General features: G+C 39.1%; 3 protein-coding genes and 1 long non-coding RNA gene across 5 annotated transcripts in view; 2 read left to right on the top strand and 2 right to left on the bottom strand.

Annotated features, from left to right (window-relative positions):
- immt (inner membrane protein, mitochondrial (mitofilin)) overlaps window positions 1-4,717 on the bottom strand; it is a 28,098-nt gene extending 23,381 nt beyond the window's left edge. Inside the window, exon 1 of one of the 2 annotated variants that reach the window (XM_029440974.1) lies at window positions 4,545-4,717. In XM_029440974.1, coding sequence (XP_029296834.1) covers window positions 4,545-4,586 — 42 coding nt within the window. In that variant the 5' untranslated portion in view covers window positions 4,587-4,717. The remainder of the gene's footprint in view (window positions 1-4,544) is intronic. The other variant, XM_029440973.1, reaches the window with a different exon arrangement.
- Window positions 4,718-5,658: 941 nt separating this feature from the next.
- On the bottom strand, window positions 5,659-12,524 carry slbp (stem-loop histone mRNA binding protein). Its single transcript, XM_029442426.1, is given in 11 exon segments — window positions 5,659-6,500; window positions 7,322-7,430; window positions 8,314-8,354; window positions 8,356-8,470; window positions 8,707-8,762; window positions 8,764-8,830; window positions 8,989-9,023; window positions 9,026-9,062; window positions 9,167-9,280; window positions 10,886-11,029; window positions 12,248-12,524. Coding segments are annotated over 11 exon segments (852 nt in total). The 5' UTR covers window positions 12,307-12,524; the 3' UTR covers window positions 5,659-6,425.
- Window positions 12,525-13,629: 1,105 nt separating this feature from the next.
- On the top strand, window positions 13,630-18,038 carry LOC115015190 (uncharacterized). Its single transcript, XR_003832973.1, has 4 exons — window positions 13,630-13,723; window positions 15,406-15,485; window positions 16,084-16,118; window positions 17,994-18,038. It is a non-coding gene; the product is annotated as an uncharacterized LOC115015190 (long non-coding RNA).
- Window positions 18,038-25,000, top strand: part of ccdc142 (coiled-coil domain containing 142) — a 17,482-nt gene continuing 10,519 nt past the window's right edge. The window contains exons 1-5 of the mRNA XM_029441153.1: window positions 18,038-18,041; window positions 18,719-18,972; window positions 21,476-21,697; window positions 22,289-23,610; window positions 24,632-24,933. Of these exons, the coding sequence (XP_029297013.1) occupies window positions 18,038-18,041; window positions 18,719-18,972; window positions 21,476-21,697; window positions 22,289-23,610; window positions 24,632-24,933 (2,104 nt within the window). The remainder of the gene's footprint in view (window positions 18,042-18,718; window positions 18,973-21,475; window positions 21,698-22,288; window positions 23,611-24,631; window positions 24,934-25,000) is intronic.

Below are 25,000 nucleotides of genomic sequence, written 5' to 3'. Positions count from 1 at the left end.
GACACACACACGAGAGAGACAGAGAGAGAGAGAGAGAGAGAGAGAGAAGAGAGAGAGAGGAGGAGAGAGAGAGGAGAGAGAGAGAGAGCGAGAGAGATGAGAGAGAGGGTAGAGAGAGAAGTAGAGCACAAACAGAGACGAGAGAGGAGATGAGAGAGAGACACACACAGACGAGAGAGACGACATCACCACAGAGAGAGAAGAGAGAGACACAGAGCCAGAGGAGGAGGAGACAGAGCAGGAAGACACTAGAGAGGACAGAGAGAGAGACAGACAGACACATGAGAGAGACAGAGAGAGAGACAGACAGATCAGAGGAGGATAGAGAGAGAGAGAGATAGAGAGATATGATATATAGATAGAGAGTATTAGATATTAATTAGGTAGGGAAGTAGATAGTATAGTAGATAGATATATATTAGATAGTATATATATATACACACACACACACATAGAGATAGAGATGATTATATATATCGAAATACTATCTGATGATAGATGTGGGTTTGTTTGTATATATAATCTATATTTAGAATATATACACATCACATGGATGTTATTATATGTGTAGTATATATATATAACATGTATGATTAGTATACTATATATAAATTGATATTATACACACACAACATGTATGTATCTATATAATATATATATTGACACATGTATGTATCTATCATATATCTACTATAGACACATATTTGGACATATATGTATATATAATAGTATATATTGTATATACACACACATAGCTATATATACACACAACACTATTATTTATATACATAGTACAATACTTAATAGAGATAACACAGATTATATTCATAGATATATTATAAGAACATACATATACACAGATTAAGACATAATAGATACATACACAGATATATACATCTTATATATATCATACAGAATATATATAGAGATAGATAGATAGAGAGAGCTAGAGAGATACCACACACACACACACACATGATATAGATAGAGAGCGAGAGAGAGAGAGAGATATATATATAGAGAGGGAAATAGATATATATATAGCTGGTGATATAGATAGAGAGATAAGATAATCGATATGCATAAGATTATACATGTGTGTATATATATACAGGTGTGTGGGTGTGTAATATGTAATATAGATAGTATATATACATTCTACAGTACTGGTTCATACTATGAGAGAGAGATAGATATATATATTATATATATATATATATATCTATAGAGATATATAGAGATATATAGGGGGGGATCTATTATATAGATATATTATCGAGATATGATCTATTTATATATATATATATTATATATATATGTGTGTATATATATATATATATAGTATATATACACAACACATGTATGTAATAATATATATATTACACCTGTATGTATATATATATATAAGGACACACAGGTGTATGTATAATATATAGATATATGTATATAATATATAATTAGTGTATATAAGAATATAGATAATATACAATGGAGTAGATAGAGAGGATGATGATAGACATAGATAGAAACGTGTATGTATGAGATATAGATTATATATTAGATATGATGATATTATATATAGATCTATATATGAGATATACACAGGGGGAGGTAGAGAGATAGACAAGAGAGAGAAGACATACACAGTTGTAAGATAGAGAGTAAATATAGATAGATCGATAGAAGATAGAGATATAGAGAGATAGAGATATAGATTTAGAGAGAGATAGAGAGATATAGAGAGAGAGAGAAGAGATATATAGGAGTATAGATAGATCTAATATATATAAACCCCAGGTATGTAGGTATGTGGATAGATAGATATATATCATATACACACACACACACGGGTAGTATAAGGAGACAACAGGGAGAGAGAGAGAGATAGAGAGATAAGAGAGAGATAGAGATAGAGGAGATATATTATAGCTGTATATAACATAGATATATAGTATATAATAGAGTATATAATGACATACATCAGTATGTATTCATATAATACGATTATATTATACAGATCGCTATCAACCACCGTGCACCCACTATTCCTCGTCAAGTTATCTATTATGATGATAGGATGTCTAGCCGCCCACACTACCTAGCTGCATTCTACCGCACATCTAGTATCCCGATATATCCCGATTCTACCTTTCACTTTCCATAGCTTCACTGACCTACTATAGACACCAACACACTATGTATCCATATCTTATCTACTGACCTTATTTCACCACTTTCACCCTACTTACCTGTTTATGATATGTACCTGGATGGTGCTGTGCCCTGTTCTTGAGACTTTATATTTTATTTATCGTATATATACTTACTATCACTCTATATATATAAATGTGTGGGCTATTATATACATAACATGTGTGTATATATTCTATAGCTAATATATATCATATATATATCTAAGTTATATATCTATATTAATATATACCCACAACCTATGTATATATATGTGTAGTAATGATGCGGAACAACCTTGTAAAGTCTGGTCATAAAAGAGAGGGAGACAGCAAGGGGAGGGAGAGGGGGAGAGAGAGAGGTGGGGGGGAGACGAGAGCGAGAGAGATGAGAGAGAGAGAGAGAGGCGGGGAGATTGAGAGAGAGAGAGAGTTGACGATTTTGTCCACGAGGGATGAGAGAGCGATCGAGATTCGACTTGAGATGTTCCCGAGAGATTGATGGAGAGAGAGATACGAGAGATTAGATAGAAGAGGCGGGGATAGAGAGAAAGTGGAGAGAAGAGATGAGGCCGGAGAGAAGGAGAGGAGAGAGAGAGAAAAGGGAGAGATAGAGAGAAAAAGGGAGAGAGGAGTAGGAGAGAAGATAGATGAGATAGGGAGGAGAGAGTAGAGAAGATCGAGATAGATGAGAGAGAGAGTACACACACCACAAGAGATGATAGAAAGGGAGAGAGAGATAATATAGATATTAAATGGATGTATATGAGAGATATAGAGAGAGATAGAGAGGATAGATATATAAGATATATAGATCATATTAGAGACAACACACACACCACACACACAAAACACACCATATATATAGATATATATAGAAGATATTATGTATATATATATAGTATATATATATATATATATAGTATATTTAGGAATATATATATATACACACACACCACATATATATTATATAATAATATATATATCTATATATATACCATACATATGTATTATATATGTGTATGTTATTGATGAGGAACCAATCTTTTTAAAGGTTTTGGTCAATAAGAAGGATGGAGAAAGGCAAGGGTAGGGAGAGAGAGATGGGGGGAGAGAGAGAGAGGGAGAGAGAGAGACGAGGGGGGGAAGAGAGATAGAAGAGAGAGAAGGGGGGAGAGGGGAGAGGGGAAGAGACACACAGAAGAGAGAGAGAGAGAGAGATAGAGAGAGGAAGAGAGAGGAGAGAGAGAAAAAGGGAGAGAAGAGAGAAGAGAGGAGGAGAGGAGATAGGTAGAGAGAGTACAAGACAGACAGATGAAGAGAGAGAAGAGAAGACAGAGGAGGGAAAGGGAGAGAGAGAGGATAGAGAGAGAGAAGATAAGAGCGAGAAGAGAGACACACCAGGAGGAGAGACAGAGATACACAGATAGAGGAGAAATGGAGAGAGAGAGAGAGAGCGAGAGAGATATAGAGAGAGGAGATAAGATTAGAGCTATATATATATATATACACATGGGATATCTAGTACATACCGATAGATAGTAAAGGGATATATAGAGCGCTATAGTAGTATAACACTATATATATCCACACATATATTACACAAATATATAGATAGATATAGATATATATATAGATATATAAAAAATATATATATAATATATATATATTATATATATATATATATATATATATAACAATGAAAGTAAGTTAATTACTTATTATTGCGCTGAACATGTTTATTACAAGCATTAAGTCTCTTTATTACATAATGTTCATTAAATTACAGTGACTTATGCTTAGCATTATCAGTTTTTCCCTGAAGGCGGAACAAGTGGTATTTAATTAACGTTATAACTTTCTTTTAGATCCGAGCCGTGTGATATCACTGGGTCCACTCCCATAGACTGTATATAAAGATATAACGTTACTGTATAAACAGTTACTTTACATGCAGTCTACGGTCCATTCTGCTAAACTGCAATGGTGACTTTTAAGAAAGGTCTGGATATGCGCATCTTCACTCAAACTTAACTAGCTCAACTCGTTAGCTTAATTGTGGCTGTTATGCTATAGCTATATGTCACTAGAAGCTAACCAGCTAGCACTGACATTATGCAACGCTCTCATGCGGCTCTTTCTGATGACAACTTACCATTGAATAAAGAGACGTGTTTATTTTAGAATCAAATGTTAGGTAGCATGTTAGTGTTACCAATCCAACCGTTTTTAAAATAAAAACTAACTGTGGCACCCTTGGGCCAGTCTGTGGGTCACTGAATGACAACACGCTAATGCCAACATGGTAGCTCGCGGTGGTAAAGAAGGGGCTAGTTGCGAATGCACGAGTCTTACCCGGGCGGTGGCATTAGCTCCTCTCAGACAAGCTCTCAGCATGGTCCAAAATGACTTAGATTCTCACGTGCTAATCAGATAAACCTGTACAGTAGCAGTAACTATGTTCTCCTCTCGTCCTTTCCCCTCTTCTTCGCTGTATTTATGGTAGTTTAAACGCTTGTGTGCTGCCTCCCTGGTCAAAAGTAGAATGACGCAGGCTTCTCTAAAACAACCCCTGGCGCGTACATTTGGTAACGTGGTTGCTTTATTAAAAAAAAAAAAACCGACATTAAACGAGACTTCCAATAACTTAACTTCTGTCTTTTGCCATAAATGTTGTGTTGCATCTGCACGTCTATCCTCCTCCAACAGCCGCACGCTTTAGATGAGCAGTCTGAGCGCATCTCATATTCAGAGGTATTTTCTTCTCACTCAGGCCTGAGGGTTTATTTTGACTTTTATGGAATTCAAAGAGGAAACTATGATAGCCACAATACATTGCAAACTCTAACGTTATAACACATATTTTACTAAAGGCAAACACGATTAGGCTCTACCTGAAGAGATTGTGAATAATAGTTGTATTCAATGTTTAAAGTTAGGACTATAATTAGAAAGGGGCACGATGAAGACCTGAACTGAAGCTGTACTCGGAGCCTTCCCTGCCAAACAGACACGTCCTGCATTAGAAAAGTGCGCCGTTAAACAACCAGCGCTAACAGAACAATAGCCAAGAATCATATTCTCGGAAGAATTAAAGGAAAACTCAAAAATGAAATAATCTTCTCAAAATTCATCCAAATTACTAATTTTAGTCTTCCTGCATTTATTGTGTTCACTACATAATTGATCAGTTGTTCTGTTATTGCTATGCATTGAATATAATAAACATCCATATAATAAGTCATTTAGTGAGGGGTCTTCAGTCGCTTTTTGATAAAAAAAGGGGGGGGGGGGGGGGGGGGTAACTGCAGTTTAGGTACTTAACATTTACAGGACTGTTATCATAAACCTAATTAAATAATTCAGCTGCTGATCTAGAGCCAAACAAATCGGATTTGAACTGATCCGTCACACCAGGGCTGAGGATGAGGAACAACCTTTTTAAAGTTCTGGTCATAAAACATAGTGAGACATTCAAGTTTTTTTTTATTATTTGAAAGTCTTCACCATGAAGGAAACAGCAATAAACACAATAACATTTGCATTAAAAAAAACAACCTATATAAAAACAAATCACAGCCAATATACTGAAATAATGCTCTTCGATATTCAAAATTGTACATACTTGGGAAAATAATATTGTCAATATGAATCATTAAAAGGAAAGTACTTTGGTTTGCCTAACTCATTTAAACAGTTTGAAGAAACCTTACAGTTCAGGCCAGCTTCTATGTATTCTTGCATTCTATTTAGCAAGTACAAGCAGGATGTGATTTAACATTTGCAGATAATGGACATCAACAAAACTGGATGTCTGCTCGACCAGGCCACAGATCAGTGCTACAAGTGTTTTTGTGAACACCAAATCTTAAACCATTTAACTGACGCAAAGCTTAAGCATGCACCTGTAATATCTTGCCATAAAAGAAGACTCCCTGAGCAGATTAGGAATCTGTAAACGGTCCCAACCTATGGATTAATAAGCACTAGTATGAATGGAAACAGAGACCTAAATATATGTTACAGTGTTGAACTAATAACTTCAAGCTGAGACACACACAGCATTGTGCAGCTATGCAGATACAGCATTGCTTTGAGCAGATCAAGTTGCTGGTACCTGGAACCGAGTCATTCTGGGTAACGTGGTGGGCTGTGACAAGTGAAAGTGTCGGGGGAGAAATGGCTGACCCATTTGAGAAGTGTGTCAACATGTTGAATTTTCTTTTCCACAATCAGCTATGCCATGTCAGGCTCCACTGTGGTTTCGGTCTTCTGTATTTTAACTGGAGTACCCAAACAGTCATCTTCACCCTGAGCAAGAGAGCAAAAGCAATCAAGTTACATAAAACAGACGGGTCAAAGTATAGTTTTCTTTCCTCCGCTTTCAAAGAGGATCTCGACTTCAACCTTTGTAGTTATAAGTACGGCATTAATGTCCCACACCATCAATTTACTACAACATATAAAAGATACAATAGATGAAAAAACTGAACATTGCACGTCCCAGTTAAACATCACTGGTTTTAGCCTGGATGAGACTGTATGCAGACTTTTAGAAAGCTGGGTATGCTACCTGTGCCATGTAAACACCTGATCCACTGAACATTGTTTTTACAAACCATATGGCTGAGAGCGTGAGACATCAAGACACAACAGCACACAGATAAGAAACATGGATGCTGTTCATACATCTTGTACACAGGGATATAAATAGCCAGGTTAAACATATCCCCAATCAGATCAAAACTAGGATACTAATGTGCACGTAAATGCACTCGTTTAAAAAAGGCAATCATTTATTCCTTCTTCATCGGAAACATTCATTTTCATACAGGTTGTATTTACCTGTAAACAAATGTAACTTTTTGCATATTTAGCTGACCTGCTGTGCTGAGGACAACTTCTCTTTGGATTAATTAATTGAAAGTGCATCAACTGAACCTGTACCAAATGATGTAGTTCTTTCTTAGAAACTCACTAGGGGATTAAGAAATGATCCGGAAATCCCAGATGCTTAAATAAAGTGGTACTACAGTTTTTGTTGCCACTTGAAAATGTCTATTAGGTTTTTAAATTATTCTGATCCATTAGTGAATTCAGATTTGCAAGAAAAGGGACTTTATTAAACTCACCTCCAGGGAAAGGCTGTGTGTGGGAAGAGAGGCAGGGGCATTCTGAGAGTCTGTCAAGTTTGGGAAGTCCAGCTCAATATCCATTACATCATCGATACCCAGCTCCTCACTGGAAGAACAGAAGACAAACACATGAAGATGACCAACAGCTGACTTGCGACACGATGTCTATAGTCGAGATGATATCGGCACGTCATCGGCCAATAAAGGCCTTAAAAGATATACAAGGATGTGTTCCAAACCTGGTATTAAACAGGTTGGTATAAATGAGTAAGGAAGTAGTATTGATAAGCTCTGACATTTGGTATCATTTATTATCACACTGCATCATCTCTTCTCTGTGACGGGGCAGAGCTCCTTCAAATGTACACGGAGCGCAGTCAGCGAACAGCAGAGAGCTCAGCGCGATGGTTTGACTAATAACGAATTGTTCCAAACAAGCTGTTTGTATGTAGTCCAACTGTTAAGCTACGTTTGCCGCATAACTTAAATTTTGGAAAATGTGTGTAAACTTAGCATCTGACTGAGACAAAGCCTCCCCTCCTCCCTCGCCCAGCAGTACGGGCATGCAGTGAGTCACATCAGCAGCGGGAGGAGGACGGACTGATTCTGACTGTCTGTGCTCTTTAATCTTTTTAAACTTCACTCAGAATTTACATTTTACATTTGTTTCCAGTGAGATATTGAGTTAATATACTTTGCTGTTGTAAACATTATTGTTGCTTTTCTAGATGTTACATAAAAATAAATATGGCATGTTTTACATATAAACTAAGCTGAGGCGGTTTTCGTATTTTGCTCAGTGAATGTGCACATTTTGAAAATAATTTAATTTATGTCTGCATCTGCCAGTGGGCCAGGACGATAACAGTACGCATAATAATCAGTTCATTCTTCTACAGGAGAGAGTTGTCAGTAAAAATCCAATATTGTGCATCCCTAGTGCAGGATGCATTCTTTTGCATCTTTTTGAAGGCTAAATATCTTCTTACATGTTATCAAGGACTTTGTCTTGACCATCCTCTGTTGGGGGGGTCCCAGGCGTGCAGTTTGACCTTCCACAGTTTGATCTGCTGGTCCCAGGAGCGACGGCTGTACTTCCTGAACTTATTGGGAGTCTTTGGGTGAACACCTGGCTGACGCAAGTGTCTGGAAACAAAAAGGGTAAGAAAGGAAACACAGAAGTTAGGACCAGAAATCAGAATCAGTTTTATTGCCAAGAAGGTTTGCACATACAAGGAACTTGTCTTGGTGCATAATGACAAATGCCGTGCAAAATGATTTAGTTATTATAAAACAATTATGTCCTACACATGGGCTCATAATAGTTGCAGTGCTGTATTGAGTGTGTGTGTGTGTGTGTGTGTGTGTGTGTGTAGACCTACTTTGGAACTTCTTTGATGTATCTGTCATAGGCCAGTGTGTTCTTGCCATAGTTTATTCTGCTTCTGCCGCCGTAGCAACACAGCCTCATCAGTCTCTATGTTTTCTCCCTCTCTTGAGTCACAGCTGCGGCAGACAGACAGATGGGTGTTTTAGGGAACATCAAAAATATCAGCGAGGCCTAAAATAGTTTACATTAAGAGTAAATTATGTATACACACGCTGATAAATGTAATGGACTGTGCTCAGAATCCAATGTTAGCGAATGAGAAAAGGATGCATACCTCCCAGAAGAGCCAGAGGAGGTCCTTCTCTCTCTCTCTGGGTGACCTCTGCACCCAGTATCCTCCTCCTGTAACTGAACAGAGTGCACACACAGTCAGTGAAGATTGCAACTCATAAAGAGAGTGCTTTTAATAAATCAGGGACAAATGCACTGAAACAGAAGCAGAGTTTGCTTACCGCTGCATGTCTCTGTGTACGTCCCTCTTCATTTCATCATTCTCCACCTGACTGCCCCAGTCAGCCCGTCTACCACAGCGAGACACTGGGCCTGTGCTCTCTGGAGTGGTGAAACTAGGGAGGAAACACAAGGGGTACATAGCAGCATTAACACACTGAGGCTGACACGGACACATCCCAAGCTTTAAATGTCAGTTTTACAGCTAAACTATGAGATGGGTAAATAAGTGGGATAAGAAGAGAATAACTGGAAATATATTGATGTGCACTAGAAAGATATAATCATAAAGTATGAAAACATGTCCACCTGATACCAAGAAATAAAGACGTAATAGGCTAATTTAATAAACATTACCCAGAGCTTCTTCCCTTCAGATGTCACTTTGCTGAAATATGCACCAACTCTTCCACCCTGGTCATATGACTTAGCATATTCATATCTACCTCTTACTTTTAATCTATAGATCGTGTGCATGTGACGTCACGCTTACGTCCCAACCCGTAAATCCGCCATGTTGGATGATATACACAACCAAAACTGCGGCTGTTCGCGTGTGAGTTGCTGCAACGCTTCGTAATTTTCTTTGTATTTAAACGTCTGAGATTGAAAGAAAATGCCAATCGTGTGCGCAGTGTATAATTGTGGTAATAACGCTACTCGTGACCCAGAGAAACGGTTCTTTAGATTTCCTACAATCATCACAAACAACGATCCACAAAAGAGGGATGAAATGCTGTCTACCGAACGCCGTAAGCTCCAGTTTAGCAACATAACTCGTGAGGATTTAACAGAAGAAAAAGCACAATTCACCCGTGTGTGTGTGTGTGTGTGGCGTCCACTTTATATCTGGTAAGAGCTCATGCTAAAGCTATGTTTACGTTAAACATGTGTGCTTATGATATACCCGAACACTGTAAGACCTTACTTCTCCATATTGCTGACTGGTAAATGAGGCACTTTCTTTACATGTGATGGCAGCCATTTGCTCTTTTCTTCTGTGCATGTTTTTGTTTGGCTTATTCTTGAGACTACTTCACTTGCGAAAAGCAAAGCACCAATGTGAAAACATGCTTCACTTAATCCCGCCGTACAATCACAGTGTGAGAGGATAACATCGCCGCTCTTCTCACTCACAAACCACGGCTTGAGCGGTGTATCTCGAGCTCTTTGAGAGTGATTTACACGGGCATGGACGGAGCACCCTGTCATCTTTCAGTGGTTTGGTAAGAAGACTACCAACCCAGCCAGAAACAAAGACATTATAAGCATCTAAGCTCTTGTATGCCTTCATTTGTGCGTTGGTTGCCCACGACGTTTGTAGCACAAGGTAGTTCACAATATCCGGATATTCAATCGGCGGTAATGAATCTAAATCCTCAATATAATCCGACGGCTTTAGCGTGTACGGGTCAGGGCCGCAAATTTGGACTTTTTCTCTGAATCTTGCCTTTGCAGAGGACTCCAGAGAGTCAAAATACTTTGAAGAAGTCGGAGTTGTATTGTTGTTGTATACCAACCAACATGGCGTTGCAGCATATGTCACACAGTTTTGTCACGTGTTTGCACACGGAAAAATACACTTGTACATACTCAGCACTTATTTTTGCACTGGTAAGATGCTAAATTGCACTTTGTCTCAGTGCCTGCACTCAGGCAATAAAGTTTAATCTAGTCTTTTTTTTTTAAATCCAATTTTGTATGCATCTGTATACTCTTACCTAGCATGTCTGCTGTCAGAGTGTCTGTTGCTGCTGTCAGTGTGCCCGCCGTTTTTTGCATCACCATCTGCCTCTTTGTTGGCACGCAGGCTTCCGTCGATCCCTCGTTTCCTACAGTGGGACCACCGGGACGGTCCGTAGCTTCTACACAGAAAACACAAGGCACAGCACATTATTTCAACATGTTCAACTTCTATAAAGCCCTTCATTACGTTTCTATCCGTGTCTCGCAAACCAACAGAGAAGCAAAGAAAGCAATACACACCCAAACGGTAGATTGACTACCTAGAGAACCAACTAGCTTGCAGACTATACGCATCATAGTTTTTAAATGTTAATTATAACAAGCTACAGCAACTAGCGCTAATGCTAGTGTGTCTCAATCAAAACAAAGATGGCAGCCCGCCGGCTTCCTGGAAAAGATAAAGAGTCGCAACTTTGGGAAACGGGTTCAATCTTTGTTATAGGGCAGCGAGTATTTTCCATCAGTTATACGAGTCATTGGTGAACATATAGTCATAACAGTGGTGACGTTACGCGTTTTAAAATGAGCGGTTGAGTCTTTCCACACATCGCCGGTTAATCGTCTTTTAGATAAAACGATGGTGTGAGCCGAATCTCCTCAGTTGAATGGTTCTCCCGCCATCGACTTCCTATTTGCGATTGTTCTGCCATCTGTTAACCCATCCATCATCTACCCGACCCCGGGTGGGGGGAGCTGAGGCCTATCAACTCACATTGGGCTTGGCCACACTGGACTGGTCACAATCAAGACAACGCTTCAGTTATATCCCGAGAAACTGAAGTCAGCAAAACGCCCGTCATTCCCGAATGACTTTACTGTTCATGTTACGTATAGTCCTGCTGTTGTAGTTAACCTATCAGCTGTCAGCACAAACAATGACAGGCGAACAGCTGAACTAGTCAGTCTTACCAGAGGTTAGCCTTTACCGCCTATTTCTCTCACTGTCTTCCCATGGCACCAACACTAGAACAGAGATGTCCGGGTGCTAACGTAATGTGTACCAGAGTTACAAAATACAGCCCGAAAAGGAGAAACTTGTTAATTCAACGTTAAACTTACTAGAGCATTTAAAGCTAGTCAAACAAGCTAACGTTAGCGCAGGTGTAGAGAGATCTTCATTGGACCATGATCAGATAGCGTTGCAGTGTTCGCTTACGTTATATGAAAAACGTATAATTAAACAACACATTTGTTATGTAGTTAGTTATCTTGAAACGCATCTACAAAAGCACATATCGAAACAAGAATGCCAGCTAACTTAACGTACTGCCTTCTGCCAAGTGGACGCAATGGAGGCTCGTAATAATGGTGTTTTAAACCACAATTCAAATACTTACCCATTTTCATGTTCGCTGTTGTGAGCTTCACGCCGTCTGCCTCTGGTCCAGTTAGACATTTTCTTGATAATGAGTATCTGGGGCGGTAAAGTAAGTTTGTTGTCAGCTGTGAGGCTCTACAGGCAGACTACAGTCTACAGATACCCGCCAACACTGAAAGACGCGCGGTCCCAAACAATCCAACAAGTCACATGACAGGAAAGGGCGGCTATACATGCTAATTGTAGGCGGTCGTAGGGGGCGGCAGCACTCTTCTTCTTCTTCTTCTTCTTCTCTTCTTCTTCTTCTTCTTCTTCTTCTTCTTCTTCTTCTTCTTCTTCTTCTTCTTCTTCTTCTTCTTCTTCTTCTTCTTCTTCTTCTTCTTCTTCTTCTTCTTCTTTTATGGCGGGTGGCTATGATACTGCCCAGTGTGTTACCATTTTCTACTATACAGAATATATAAAAAATAAAGTCTTTAATCCAATTATTTTCTACCTGCTATTCCTATCATATTTTATTTTATCATTAATCATTCCTTCTAAGCCATGTCATATGCCTTTCCCATGTAAAAACAAAACAAAAACTGCCATCACAGATGTTTTATTAACTTGTGCTTTTGTAATCTTTGTTTCCAGACAAGTCCATGGTAGAATTCCTCTTTATTACTTCTTTTGTAAAATGTTAATCTTATGATCATTATTTTCTTTTTTTATTGGCCTATAGTTCATTGGACTTAATAGGTCCTTCCCTGGTTTTCTAAAATGAATAATCACTGCCTCTTTCCAACCAGTTTTCCCACTTCCAATACTTTATTATAAAAACCTAGCAGCTTCATAGATGATAAATCATCTAAATGCTTTAGCATTACACAACAGATTCCAACCTTCCCAGGAGGTGTTACTCTTAATCTTACTAATACCCTCTTCATTTGTTCCAAAGGAGTTGGAGCATCCATTGCACTGTTGCAATTTTCCTAACCTTTGCTTGCTTGTTTATATATGAACTGCCTTTGTCTTCCTTTACTTCTAGAAATTTGCAGGTTCTAGGATGTTGTTTTAAACTTTTTTATTTTACTCATTGATCTATTCCTATCTCACTATTCCTCCTAAACATTTCCCATTTTGCAGTGCTAAATACCCATTCCCCCAATATGTCCCATTTTTCCCTTTTTCTTCGTCGTAATAGGCCACATAACACTGGAAGAAGTTTCCTACAAGGATCCTTCTTCTTCTTCTTCTTCTTCTTCTTCTTCTTCTTCCCGGCAGACTAGGCACAGTTTAGCACCTTGCTGCCTCCCACTGGTGTAGAAACGTGTTTCTGTTTTTTCCCTCTGCCATTTCCCCGGCAAGAGCCTCCTCAATTTTCCATAACAACCGAGGACGCTTTCTCCTGATTGGCTGCTTCTACATCCTGTGTTTTCAGGCCTCGCTAGCAGATGCTATTTTAAACATACTTCCTTCGTGAGCAGTGGATTAAGAAGTACATCTTAGAAAAGGAGTAAGTCAATAATACATACTTGGCTTTCGGTGGCCGTTTCAGTGAAGGAATTTGATGAACGGATAAAAAGCTGTTAGTTGCTGCTAAATGTGCTGCGATTGTAGAGAATAGTTCTGTGGGATTATTACCAATAACTGGATGTCATTCAATAATTAAGACAAGTCAGTGGTCATACAGTTCTTCAGTTGGGGATGCGCCGGACGTTTGGACGCCATTTCTAATGTTGAGTAAGACTGTTTGATAATGTCTTGTGATTGTGAAAGGCAGCTGTACAATCCACGTCTCTTCCTATCACCTGTTTTATCCACAGACTGTATATATAACGTATAAACGGTTATGTCCATTTTAGGAGCATCGAAAAAGGACGTAACATTAGGTCTTGGTGATCTAGATGAAATCAGTGTCACTGGTGAAAGAGAAACATCGTTACTGTCCCCACACCTGACAGCTTCAGTACGAGAAGAAGTATTCAGATCATTCACTTAAGTTACCGTAGCATTGCAACAATGTACAAAGTACAAGTTTTACATTCAAATATTACCTTAGAAAAGGTACATAAGTACCATCAGAAAAATACCTGAAAGTAAATGGCTCCTGTGAGTACATACTCTGTTGTATTTCACTGTATCTTACTCATGCATTAATGTGTAAGTAGCCTTGTTCATTGTTGGTCGAGGTGAAGTTAATTTTAACTACTTTATATGCAGTTTGGTAGTAATCTATAACATATTTTATAAATTCCTTATATGTTTTTAATATGAAATCTGTATCTCTAAAGTAACTTTAACTAAAGCTGCCAGATAAATATGGTGAAGTCAAAACAATATTTCCCTCTGAAATACAGTTGCATAAAATTAGTCAAACAACTGTTTATCATCATACTACATAACTATTATGTACATATGATGACATTTGCTGTCATTTGTTTGAATGTCACATTCATAAAATAAAAAGAAGTGAAGTTATAAATATTACAAAATTACAATATTTTTAACATGTGTTTGCAATTACTATCATTTTTGTATTTTATACACCCAGTGATAAGAAAGAAGAATAAACAAATTGTTTGTAAATAAATAAACAAAAACAAAAAAAGGTGTGTATGCATGCTCCTCATCTAATATGTGTTCCCTGAGTTATGTTTATTTTCTTTCCCAAGATCTGCTTCTGTCTATTTATATTTTGTTAATCCGAGTGTAAGTATTTTCTTAGAATAATAATAATGCGGTGGGCCCGCACACTCTAAGAGGTTAAATCGTGGCCTCATATCTCATGTCTTTTATTCTCCGTCTCTTCGTTTCTATCTCTTTAAGTAATTCCCTCCATTTTTTAAATTTCCTGTATAGTTTGCACTTAAGGTTTTAAGACGATTCCTAGTTATTTGCTTCATGGCTGCTGTTCTGAGTATTCTAAAAAAGCTCTGGTCGGTTTCCTGCATTAGCCCTTTTTTTAAATATTAGAAATACCCATGATACCTGCTATGACCGAAATGATTTTAAAACGGGACAAAAAAATGGGTTTGCCTCTGTTCACCACATCTTCTCCAGCAGTCTGATTTCATTAATGTGTTAATTTTAGGAAAATAAATTTGGAGTAATACAAATCTTTTATATAACTTCCATCCAAATTATTAGAATTTGTTGTTTTATGAATTTCACTAATAATGTCTCTGCTGTTCACAGTTTAGTTGTCTGCATTGTCTGGATGGATCACAACAACCCAGAGATACTGAAAGATCCTGGTGGAGAGCCTCGTCTGACAGGTGATACACACACACACACACACACACACACACACACACACACACACACACACACATACACACACACACACACACACATACACGGGCACATTGAGTTTGTTTACATCCGCATCATATGTACGCAGGGCTGCAGCTATCGATTGTTTTAGAAATAGCGTATTCAATCATTCCATCCATTACTTTAGTAATCGGATAAGAAATGCTTTTGCTCTATTAAAGAGCAATAGTAAATATACAAAATAGAAATAAACAAACATGAAGTTAAAATGACCTTTTTTTTAAAACATCCCTGCAATTACTTTCATTTTCTAACCTTTACTTATTGCATTTCATGACCTTTATGGTTCTTGAGGAACCGTGGAGTTTAACACCAGAAGCAGTCCCACTCTCTTTTGGAAGGTTCCTGACCCCCGCTTGTCTTATTGCAGTGGAAAATTACCAAATATTTGGAGCAGACATTTACAGAGAGAAAACACAACACCACAGAGCACAAGAGAAATGTTCTGCATGAACGTGTTTATCCAGGTGATGCTGTCCTCTCCATGACTTCTTTGTTTGGTTTTACATGTTGTGATGATCGTTCGTCTCTCTCTTTCAGACCGGGACAATTCTTTCTGTCCGGAAAAGGAGCAGGTTAGTTCTTTGTTTAGTTTTTTTCATAAATGTAGAAATGTATATTTTAATCTTTATTACCCTAAAATTGGATGCCATGTCTGTCTAATAATGTTAATTATGTGTGAGGAACCAGAGAGAAGTATGCTTCACCCTGCAGCTGTGTGGAGCGTTTAAGCATCTTGCAGCTCATAGCTATATATATATATTTATGTAAATGTATGTATGTATGTATGTATATGTATGTATGTATGTAGGTCATGTAGGTCTGTATGTATGTATGTATATATATATATATATATATTACGTATGTATGTATGTATACCATATGTGTATATATATATAAGTATATTGACGTATGTTATGGATGTATACATAGTGTGATATATATATATATATATATACATATGTGTATATATATTAATATATATATATATATGTATATATATATCTATATATGTTCTATTTATTCTATCTTCATTGTCTATATATATCTGTGTGATATATATATGTGTTATCTATTTTATATATATCTGTATCTCTCTCTGTTATATATATCTATATCTTATATCTCTATCTATATCTATTTATCTCTCTATATCTCTCTATATATATCTATCTATATATACTACTTTTATATCTCTCTCTTTCATATCTGGTCTATCTATATCTTCTCTCTATATATCTATATATCTCTCTCATTTATATATTCTATATGTTTCTCTATATATTGTTTCTCTATCTATATTGTATATATCTATATCTGTTCTTTTATATCTTTTCTCTATGTTTAATCTTTCTATTTTTCTCTATTTCTATATATCTTTCTCTTTATATTTATCTCTATCTATTCTATGTCTCTTTATATATATATTCTCTCTCTCTATATCTATCTTTTTATCTATCCTTATATGTCTCTATATGTCCTATATTCTGTGTCTATTTGTGTGTTCTATATATTTTCTATATTCTCTATATGTGTTTCTATATATATATTTATATGTGTGTTTATATATATTTTTCTCTCTATATCTATCTATATATTCTTCTCTCTCTCTCATATATCTCTCTATATATCTCTATCTATCTATCTATAATATTATATATTCCCTCTATATATATATCATATATATATCTCTATATATATATATATATATCTCTCTATCTATATATATCTCTATATATCTATCCTTTATATATCTCTATATACTACTATATCTATATATCTCTATATATATCTCTTTTCTATATCTCTATTGTGTTTATCTTCTATATATGTATTATCTATATCTATTTCTCCTATTTCTATAGTTATGTGTATCTCTATATATATCTGATCTATTATATATATATATATCTCTGTTCTATGTATATCTATATATATATATATATATCTATATATATATATATATTATATATATATATATATTCTTTATATATGTATTCTATGTATATATATGTCTATATATATATATATATATGTTTATATATATCTATCTATATATATTTTATCGTATGTGTTTCTCTTATATATGTGTGTTATATATATATATGTATCTGTTGTTATTATCTGTATATCTCTGTTTCTTATGTCTGGTTTTCTATCTGTCTATTCTTATCTCTATATATCTATTATTCTCTTTGTTTGTCTATGTCTGTATATATTCTCTATATATCTTCTCTCTATATTCTCTCTATTCTTATATCTCTCTCTATGTATTCTGTGTATATATATATATATATATCTATATATATATATATATATATTATGTAATATGTGTGTGTATATATATATATATATATATGTATATGTGTGTGTATATATATATATATATATATAATATATTCCTTTTAAGAACTCACACTATTGGGAATTTTCCCTTTGTTGTCTTTCAGACGAGATGCAGTTCCTGCATGGTGAACCGAAGGAGCTGACTGCTATGGGTACTGTACACATGGGACATGAAGCAGTCATCAAGTACAACACCTGCAGCCTGCTGCTGGAAACAACACAAACAGGACTGAGCACATAAAATCCAGACTACATACATCGTATTTACGGTGTACTGCACGCTAATTGTCATAGTAAACTGTTTTATCAGGTAGCACACAATAAGTAAACATACTTAAGCACTTTATACTAATAGGAATACAATACAGGTGATGTTCAGAAAACTGCAACTTTGGAATGTTGCTGCAAACTATACTTTACCAATAGATGTCCCAGATGTGCCTCTTAAAATGGATGATTTAGTTTAGATCTTTCTTGAGCTATTTCACCACCATAGACAACAATCTTTAAATAGTTTCTGCTCCTCCATCCTTTGTGCATTGCATCCTGATGCTGTCATGTGACTTTCAAAAGCCAATTTGAAGTCCAGTGCACTCATGTTTGTCAACACTGTTATAGCCTGGTACTGACAGAAGCAATATTTCACTTTATTTTTAAATGCTGAAAATACCCATTGAAAAACTAACCTGAGATGGTACATCTCAGCGTGTTCTTCTGCCCCATCGCTGTGCATGCAGACGAATAACTGACCCAGACTTCCTTTGACTTGTATATCCCTTGTTTATGAGTTGGCTGGACTGAAAGTCTTAATGCTTCTCTGCTCTTGCAGGTTCCTGGTCACAGAGCTCCATCTCCCGTTCCTTGCAGCGAGCTGAGACTTTACTCAGAAGCACCTTTAATCCCAGTCTGAAATGGCTGTTCTATGGCCGCAGTCAAGATGAGGAAGAGGTGGAGGGAAATTTTGTCGTCGCTCACAATCTGGTGTCCCGGTCCTCTGCACGTCTCCTGCGTCTGCAACAAGCTGTTCTGACTGTGGCACACCAGTGGCAGCCGGTGGGCCGGGCACAGATGGGGTCTCCTCAGGTGAGTTCCAGAGATTGCAGGGAAGCTGAATGTGTGTGATCACCTCCAATGATTACATTTAGCCTTTAGTAATCATCAGCAGCGGATGAGTCAGCTCCTGGGAGGCCCGGGTTTCCTCTGATGTGATTGATCCCACAAGGCGGTGCAGCCCACAGCGGATCCAACTGAGTTCAGCAGTCAACATACAAGAGAGGTCACTTATGTATGCATGCTTATGTATATATTTGCATGTATACATACATCTACTGTATGGAAGCCCTGAGCGGCAAGTAAGAAAATGATTCTGGTGATCCATTTTCTAAGTCTGATCTTAATTGTTTTGTTCTTAATTTCATTCCATCTATTAAATAAAAGGGAAGTTGTTCACTTCAGCCTCTTGTGGCCGAAATGAGTATAACAACAAACACCTTTTTATAAGGAACTTAGAACTTTTTTTTTTAAAGTCCTTATACAAATGACCAGTGAAGTCTATAATACTGAAACGAAGGTTCTTGAGAAGTTAACTTTGGAGTATTTATTCTTTGCAAAGAAGGATCATCAATCATACAGAGTGCAAGCAGTCTGCGTGAGGAAGAACCCCGATCAAAGTATGTGCATGTATTTTACAGACAGTCAGGAGAAGGGGGGGAGAGAGTTCACACTGTTGCAGGTGTTAGACAAAGTAAAAACAGTGAGGAGAGAGGGGAGGAAGAAATAAAGTTACAGAGATATGCTGGGAAAGACAGAAGTTCAATGAACCAAGTATTAAACAATAAGAATTTAACATATGACATTTTCCATTACATTATCCTGACATCGGGGTTAGTGGATAGAGTTCCTGTTGGATCCGTTTCTGGGGTTCCTGCGTCCAAATAATTTCTGCAGTATTTCTATTGTCTTCTGTTTTGATTAAAGCATCAACAATTTATTATAGTGCAAGATGACATAGATGAATGAGACAGAACATAAAACTGTGTTATTAAACCCAGCTGACACAACACAACATGCATACAAAAGTATTTTCCAGGTTAACCCTGGAGTGAAGAGAGATGCAGTAAGTATGGATGTTGGTTGGAGTCGAGCAGCGCAGCAGACTGTTCTGTGTTGTTACATGCGTGTTACATGCGTGGTTACATGCGTGGTTACATGTGTGTTACATGTGTGGTTACATGTGTGTTACATGCGTGGTTACATGCATGGTTACATGAGTGTTACATGCGTGGTTACATGCGTGGTTACATGTGTGGTTACATGCGTGTTACATGCGTGGTTACATGCGTGGTTACATGCGTGTTACATGTGTGGTTACATGCGTGCTTACATGCGTGGTTACATGCATGGTTACATGCGTGTTACATGCGTGCTTACATGCGTCGTTACATGCGTGGTTGCATGCGTGGTTACATGCGTGGTTACATGCGTGGTTACCTGTGTGATTACCTGTGTGGTTACCTGCGTGTTACCTGTGTGGTTACCTGTGTGATTACCTGTGTGGTTACATGCGTGGTTGCATGCGTGGTTGCATGCGTGGTTACCTGCGTGGTTACCTGCGTGGTTGCATGCGTGGTTGCCTGCGTGGCTACCTGCGTGGCTGCATGCGTGGTTGCATGCGTAGTTACCTGCGTGGTTACCTGCGTGGTTGCATGCGTGGTTGCATGCGTGGTTACATGCGTGGTTACATGCGTGGTTGCATGCGTGGTTACATGCGTGGTTACATGTGTGGTTACATGCGTGGTTACATGCGTGTTTACATGTGTGGTTACATGTGTGGTTACATGCGTGTTACCTGTGTGGTTACCTGTGTGATTACCTGTGTGGTTGCATGCGTGGTTGCATGCGTGGTTGCATGCGTGGTTACCTGCGTGGTTACCTGCGTGGTTACCTGCGTGGTTGCATGCGTGGTTGCATGCGTGGTTGCCTGCGTGGCTACCTGCGTGGCTGCATGCGTGGTTGCATGCGTAGTTACCTGCGTGGTTACCTGCGTGGTTACATGCGTGGTTGCATGTGTGGTTACATGCGTGGTTACATGCGTGGTTACATGTGTGGTTACATGCGTGGTTACCTGCGTGGCTACCTGCGTGGCTGCATGCGTGGTTGCATGCGTGGTTGCATGCGTGGTTATCTGCGTGGTTACCTGCGTGGTTACCTGCGTGGTTACCTGTGTGGCTGCATGCGTGGTTGCATGCGTGGTTGCATGCGTGGTTATCTGCGTGGTTACCTGCGTGGTTACCTGCGTGGTTACCTGTGTGGTTACCTGTGTGGTTACATGCGTGGTTACATGTGTGTTGGGTGTATGTGATGTAAAGGATGTAGATTTGTCAGTAAGTGGAGTTGTTTCACAAAATGTTTAAATAAGTGAAAAGGGAAAAAAATATGATTTAAATAAATAAGTAGTTATATAAGTAATTAATGTTTTAATAAAGAACTCTTGATAATTAAAGAAGCAGTGTCTAAATGTGAGCTGTCGTGAGAAAATAATTATCTTATTTGACATTGTATTGAGTCTGTCTTCCTCCCCCACCAGGTGTGTGTGAAAGGCCTCCCAGCAGACGGTGCTGTCCTCCTCCTGCCCTCCTCCTGCTTCCTGCAGGGACACTACACAGCTCTGCGGAGGCTCCTGGAGCAGCGATCCCTGCTGCTCTTCATACACGAGTACACCAGGAGGGCTCGCCTAGCAGCAGCTTACACATCCAGAGTAAACCAGCTGCTGGAGGATCAGCTGAAGAAATCACACCTGACACACCAGGTTAGGCTAAACTGCAGGGATTTCTCACAAAAGTTTCTGTGAAAATGTAATCAGATTACTCTGTGTAATGAGAAACCCATTGAGACTCAGCACCCAACTGTGAAGCTCCTTGTAGGCTTTAATTCAGGCAGCAACCTCTGGGTCTGAAAAATGAGGCTCCAAAAGGGAGCAATCTCCATATACCCCCATGTAAAATACTCAACTTTACAGCAGATATAAACATGTTTACAGCCTGGTATAAAAAACTATTTGGTCTCTATAGCTCATTTCATGATAACTGTACGGGGGTGAATTCTTATATAACTCACTCGGTTTCATTATATTAAGGCTTAAAGTTACGCATTATTAAGGGTGTGGCCGCTTTGGGTGACAGGTGTGTGCTGTCACTGCTGGCTAGCTGCTAGCTGTCTGCTAGGCGTCAGCTCAGCTAATTGGAGCCACTGACCCGCAGAAATAGAATTTCTCAAAGTAAGGCACTGAAATAAGAATAATTTTGGTATGATGCTCCGGTATCAGCACTTGTATATAAACATTTCCAATGATGCCTCTGGTGCTTATTCACAAACACAAGCATTCTCCTCTCCTTTCCAGAGCCCGTCCAGCTGCTCTTCATTCAGGGTTGGCCTTGGCTCGCTGAGTCAGGAGCTCCGGGTTCATCTCAACCACTGGTCTTGTCTGTTCTCCAAAGTCCACTCTGACCGCTATCTGAGACCTGCTCTGGTGCGGCAGTCCAAGCTGCTGCTGGAAATCAAACAGACTCTGGACTTACTTGGTCTGCAGGCGCTAGTTTTGATGGAACATTATGTGTTTGTCATTCTGTCTGCTGTAGCCCGGACTGAATTAGACTCTGTTCCCAGAGAAGTCCTGGAGGATATTTTAGCTGGTACAGAGCTGTATAACCAGGCACTGGGAGAGCAGAGAGCGCAGCACAGCGCCACCCAGCTGAGGACTGCACTATTACAGCAGTCGCATTATTCCACACTGGAGTCGAGTCTTCCAAACAGCAAAGGACGTCACCCTGCTGCCTTCTTAGTCAAAGAGCTGATGATGATTTTAGCAGTGCATCAAGCAGACATGGCAGCCAAGCAGCTGCACTGCTGGGTCTCTGAGCAGAGCTATCACATCTGTCCAGCCCCACCCAACTGTGAGGCCTCCGCATGTTGTGATAACTCTGTCAGTCAGGGGGCCAGGCCGAACTGTAGGGCCTTTGAGCTGAGATCTGAGTGGACCTGGGAGCATCTGCAGCATACCTACCTTACCTCCTCTCCTCTCTTCTCTATTAATCATCATCAGCCATCATCTCGTCACACCTGCCATAAAACTCCTCCTGTTCACATCCCTGACCTTGACTTGGACAGTATTATCTCTGAAAACCACCATCCTGTATTAGCCAAGCCCCCCTTTGTCCAACGCATACCAGAGGGCAAAGACCAAACCAGCCAGTGCCAAACACACATATCCCAGACAAGTGTGAAAGCTTCGGAGTCAGTCCAACCAAGTGCAGAAAGACAGACCAGTTTTGAAAACTGTAAACTATTTCAGACCAATTCACTGCCTTCAACCACCTTCCAGCATCTTCCTCCTCTGTCAGGGCTTTGCCAACAGGACCATTCCTCAGTAGAGCTTCTTTTTCAGGTGCTAGTTTCCTCCCATGACCTGCTGGCTCCACTAGTTTCACATACAGCTACACCTGGGGCACCAACTGAACAACTGCTCCCAAATACAGCAACAGATGTGGGACCACCAAATGGAAAGAGTGAGCAGATTATTTCAACTGCTCCAATCCTAAATACAGCTGATTCAGTGGAATGGAATAGTCTTTGTACAGAACTGACCAAGGACCAACAAGTGGAAGGAACTCCGCAGGAATGGGCTGAACTGGAAATATCGGCCAGGCAAGAAGCTGCTGTCAGGTAATGTCAAGATGAACCAGCCACTGACTGTTGTGTTGATTGTTCAACCGCTGACTGTGACACACTGATGTTTCTTTGGCAAGTGTACACAACATTTAACTCCTCCACATTTTTTGGGGGTGTTTTTTATGTTTTCAAAAGTCACTTTTGTGCAGATAAGATAACTTTCAGAGATGTTTTACCTTAACCAGATACCTACTAACATATCATGTGTCGTGTGAAAGAGTCCAACACCATGAATGTCTTCATGGAGAGAATGTCTGAAATGTTTGTTGTGATCCCCATTTGAATGACTCATCGCTTGCCACCATTCTACAGCCCAAATGATGCTCAACAAACGTGTGAACACATCGGCCTTTGTAGACACCCAATGTTGGATACAACACAACCTCGTCCCTTTTTGGACTGTCTGCCTCTTAAAGCTGGAGTGTGGAACTCTTGTCTCCCCCCCAGGCACTGAGAGTAATAACACAAATCTGTCTACACTGCTTGTGATGTTTGCCTGCAGGGGAGCTCGCTGCGTCTCCCCAGCCCCTCCGAGTATTTGTCCTCGCCATCGATCGCTTTCTTTTTATTACTTAAATCCTTCCTCTGAACTTTAAGTTTCCTTTTCATCTGGAGCATCCACTCCAGAGACTTTTCTTGGATGCTTCTGAGGATTTGTCTGCCATACTCCCAGCTGCAGCTCTGTCACTATGGTCACTATTTACTTTTCTTTTTTAAAGTAAATCGAGGTCAATTTACGAGACTTCTTCCAAAGCTTTCATATGTAGTTTTGATGTACAAATACAGTATGAAATACAGACTGTGAGAGGTGAAGTGTGGGCACCAGGTGATATATGTCCCCCTAATGTTACAGGGTAACTTAATTGTCTTTGGCAGGAAAACATTGTTGCACTGACCGTGCAACATTTCATATTTATTGCACATCTTACCAAATCCACCAGTAATATGTTGTGTGTTATGTTGCGCCTCAGTTTCCCAGTCCATGTGTGATAAATGCAGTGTTTGTGTCCTTCAGCTTAGGTTTTGGAAGGGATGGAAACCCAGAGAAGGTGGAGACTGTGGGAGCAGAGGGGACATCAGTGGAGCCAGACTGTCTTTGTTGGCCTCACTCGGTACAGTGGTTGGACGTCGGTCAGTCGCTGGTGTTCGCTGATCTTTTTGGACAGTACCGCACCCTGCTGTGGACCCTCTGCAGCAAAGCCCTGTGGCTGCAGCTGCATGTGCCACAAGCAGGAAACACTGCAGGAAGCATCAACCTCCAAGACAAACACAGGGGGTTCCAAATCCTGCATAGGATCAGTCAAGCTTTAAAGACGGGTAAGAAGATGTCCAGTCAAAGGAAAAGTGTGGAAGTGTAAATACAGCATGTCTTACGAACAAGCGG

The sequence above is a fragment of the Cottoperca gobio genome, chromosome 10 (assembly GCF_900634415.1).
Source record: "Cottoperca gobio chromosome 10, fCotGob3.1, whole genome shotgun sequence".
NCBI lineage: Eukaryota > Metazoa > Chordata > Actinopteri > Perciformes > Bovichtidae > Cottoperca > Cottoperca gobio.
This window is presented reverse-complemented; position numbering and strand designations above follow the sequence as displayed.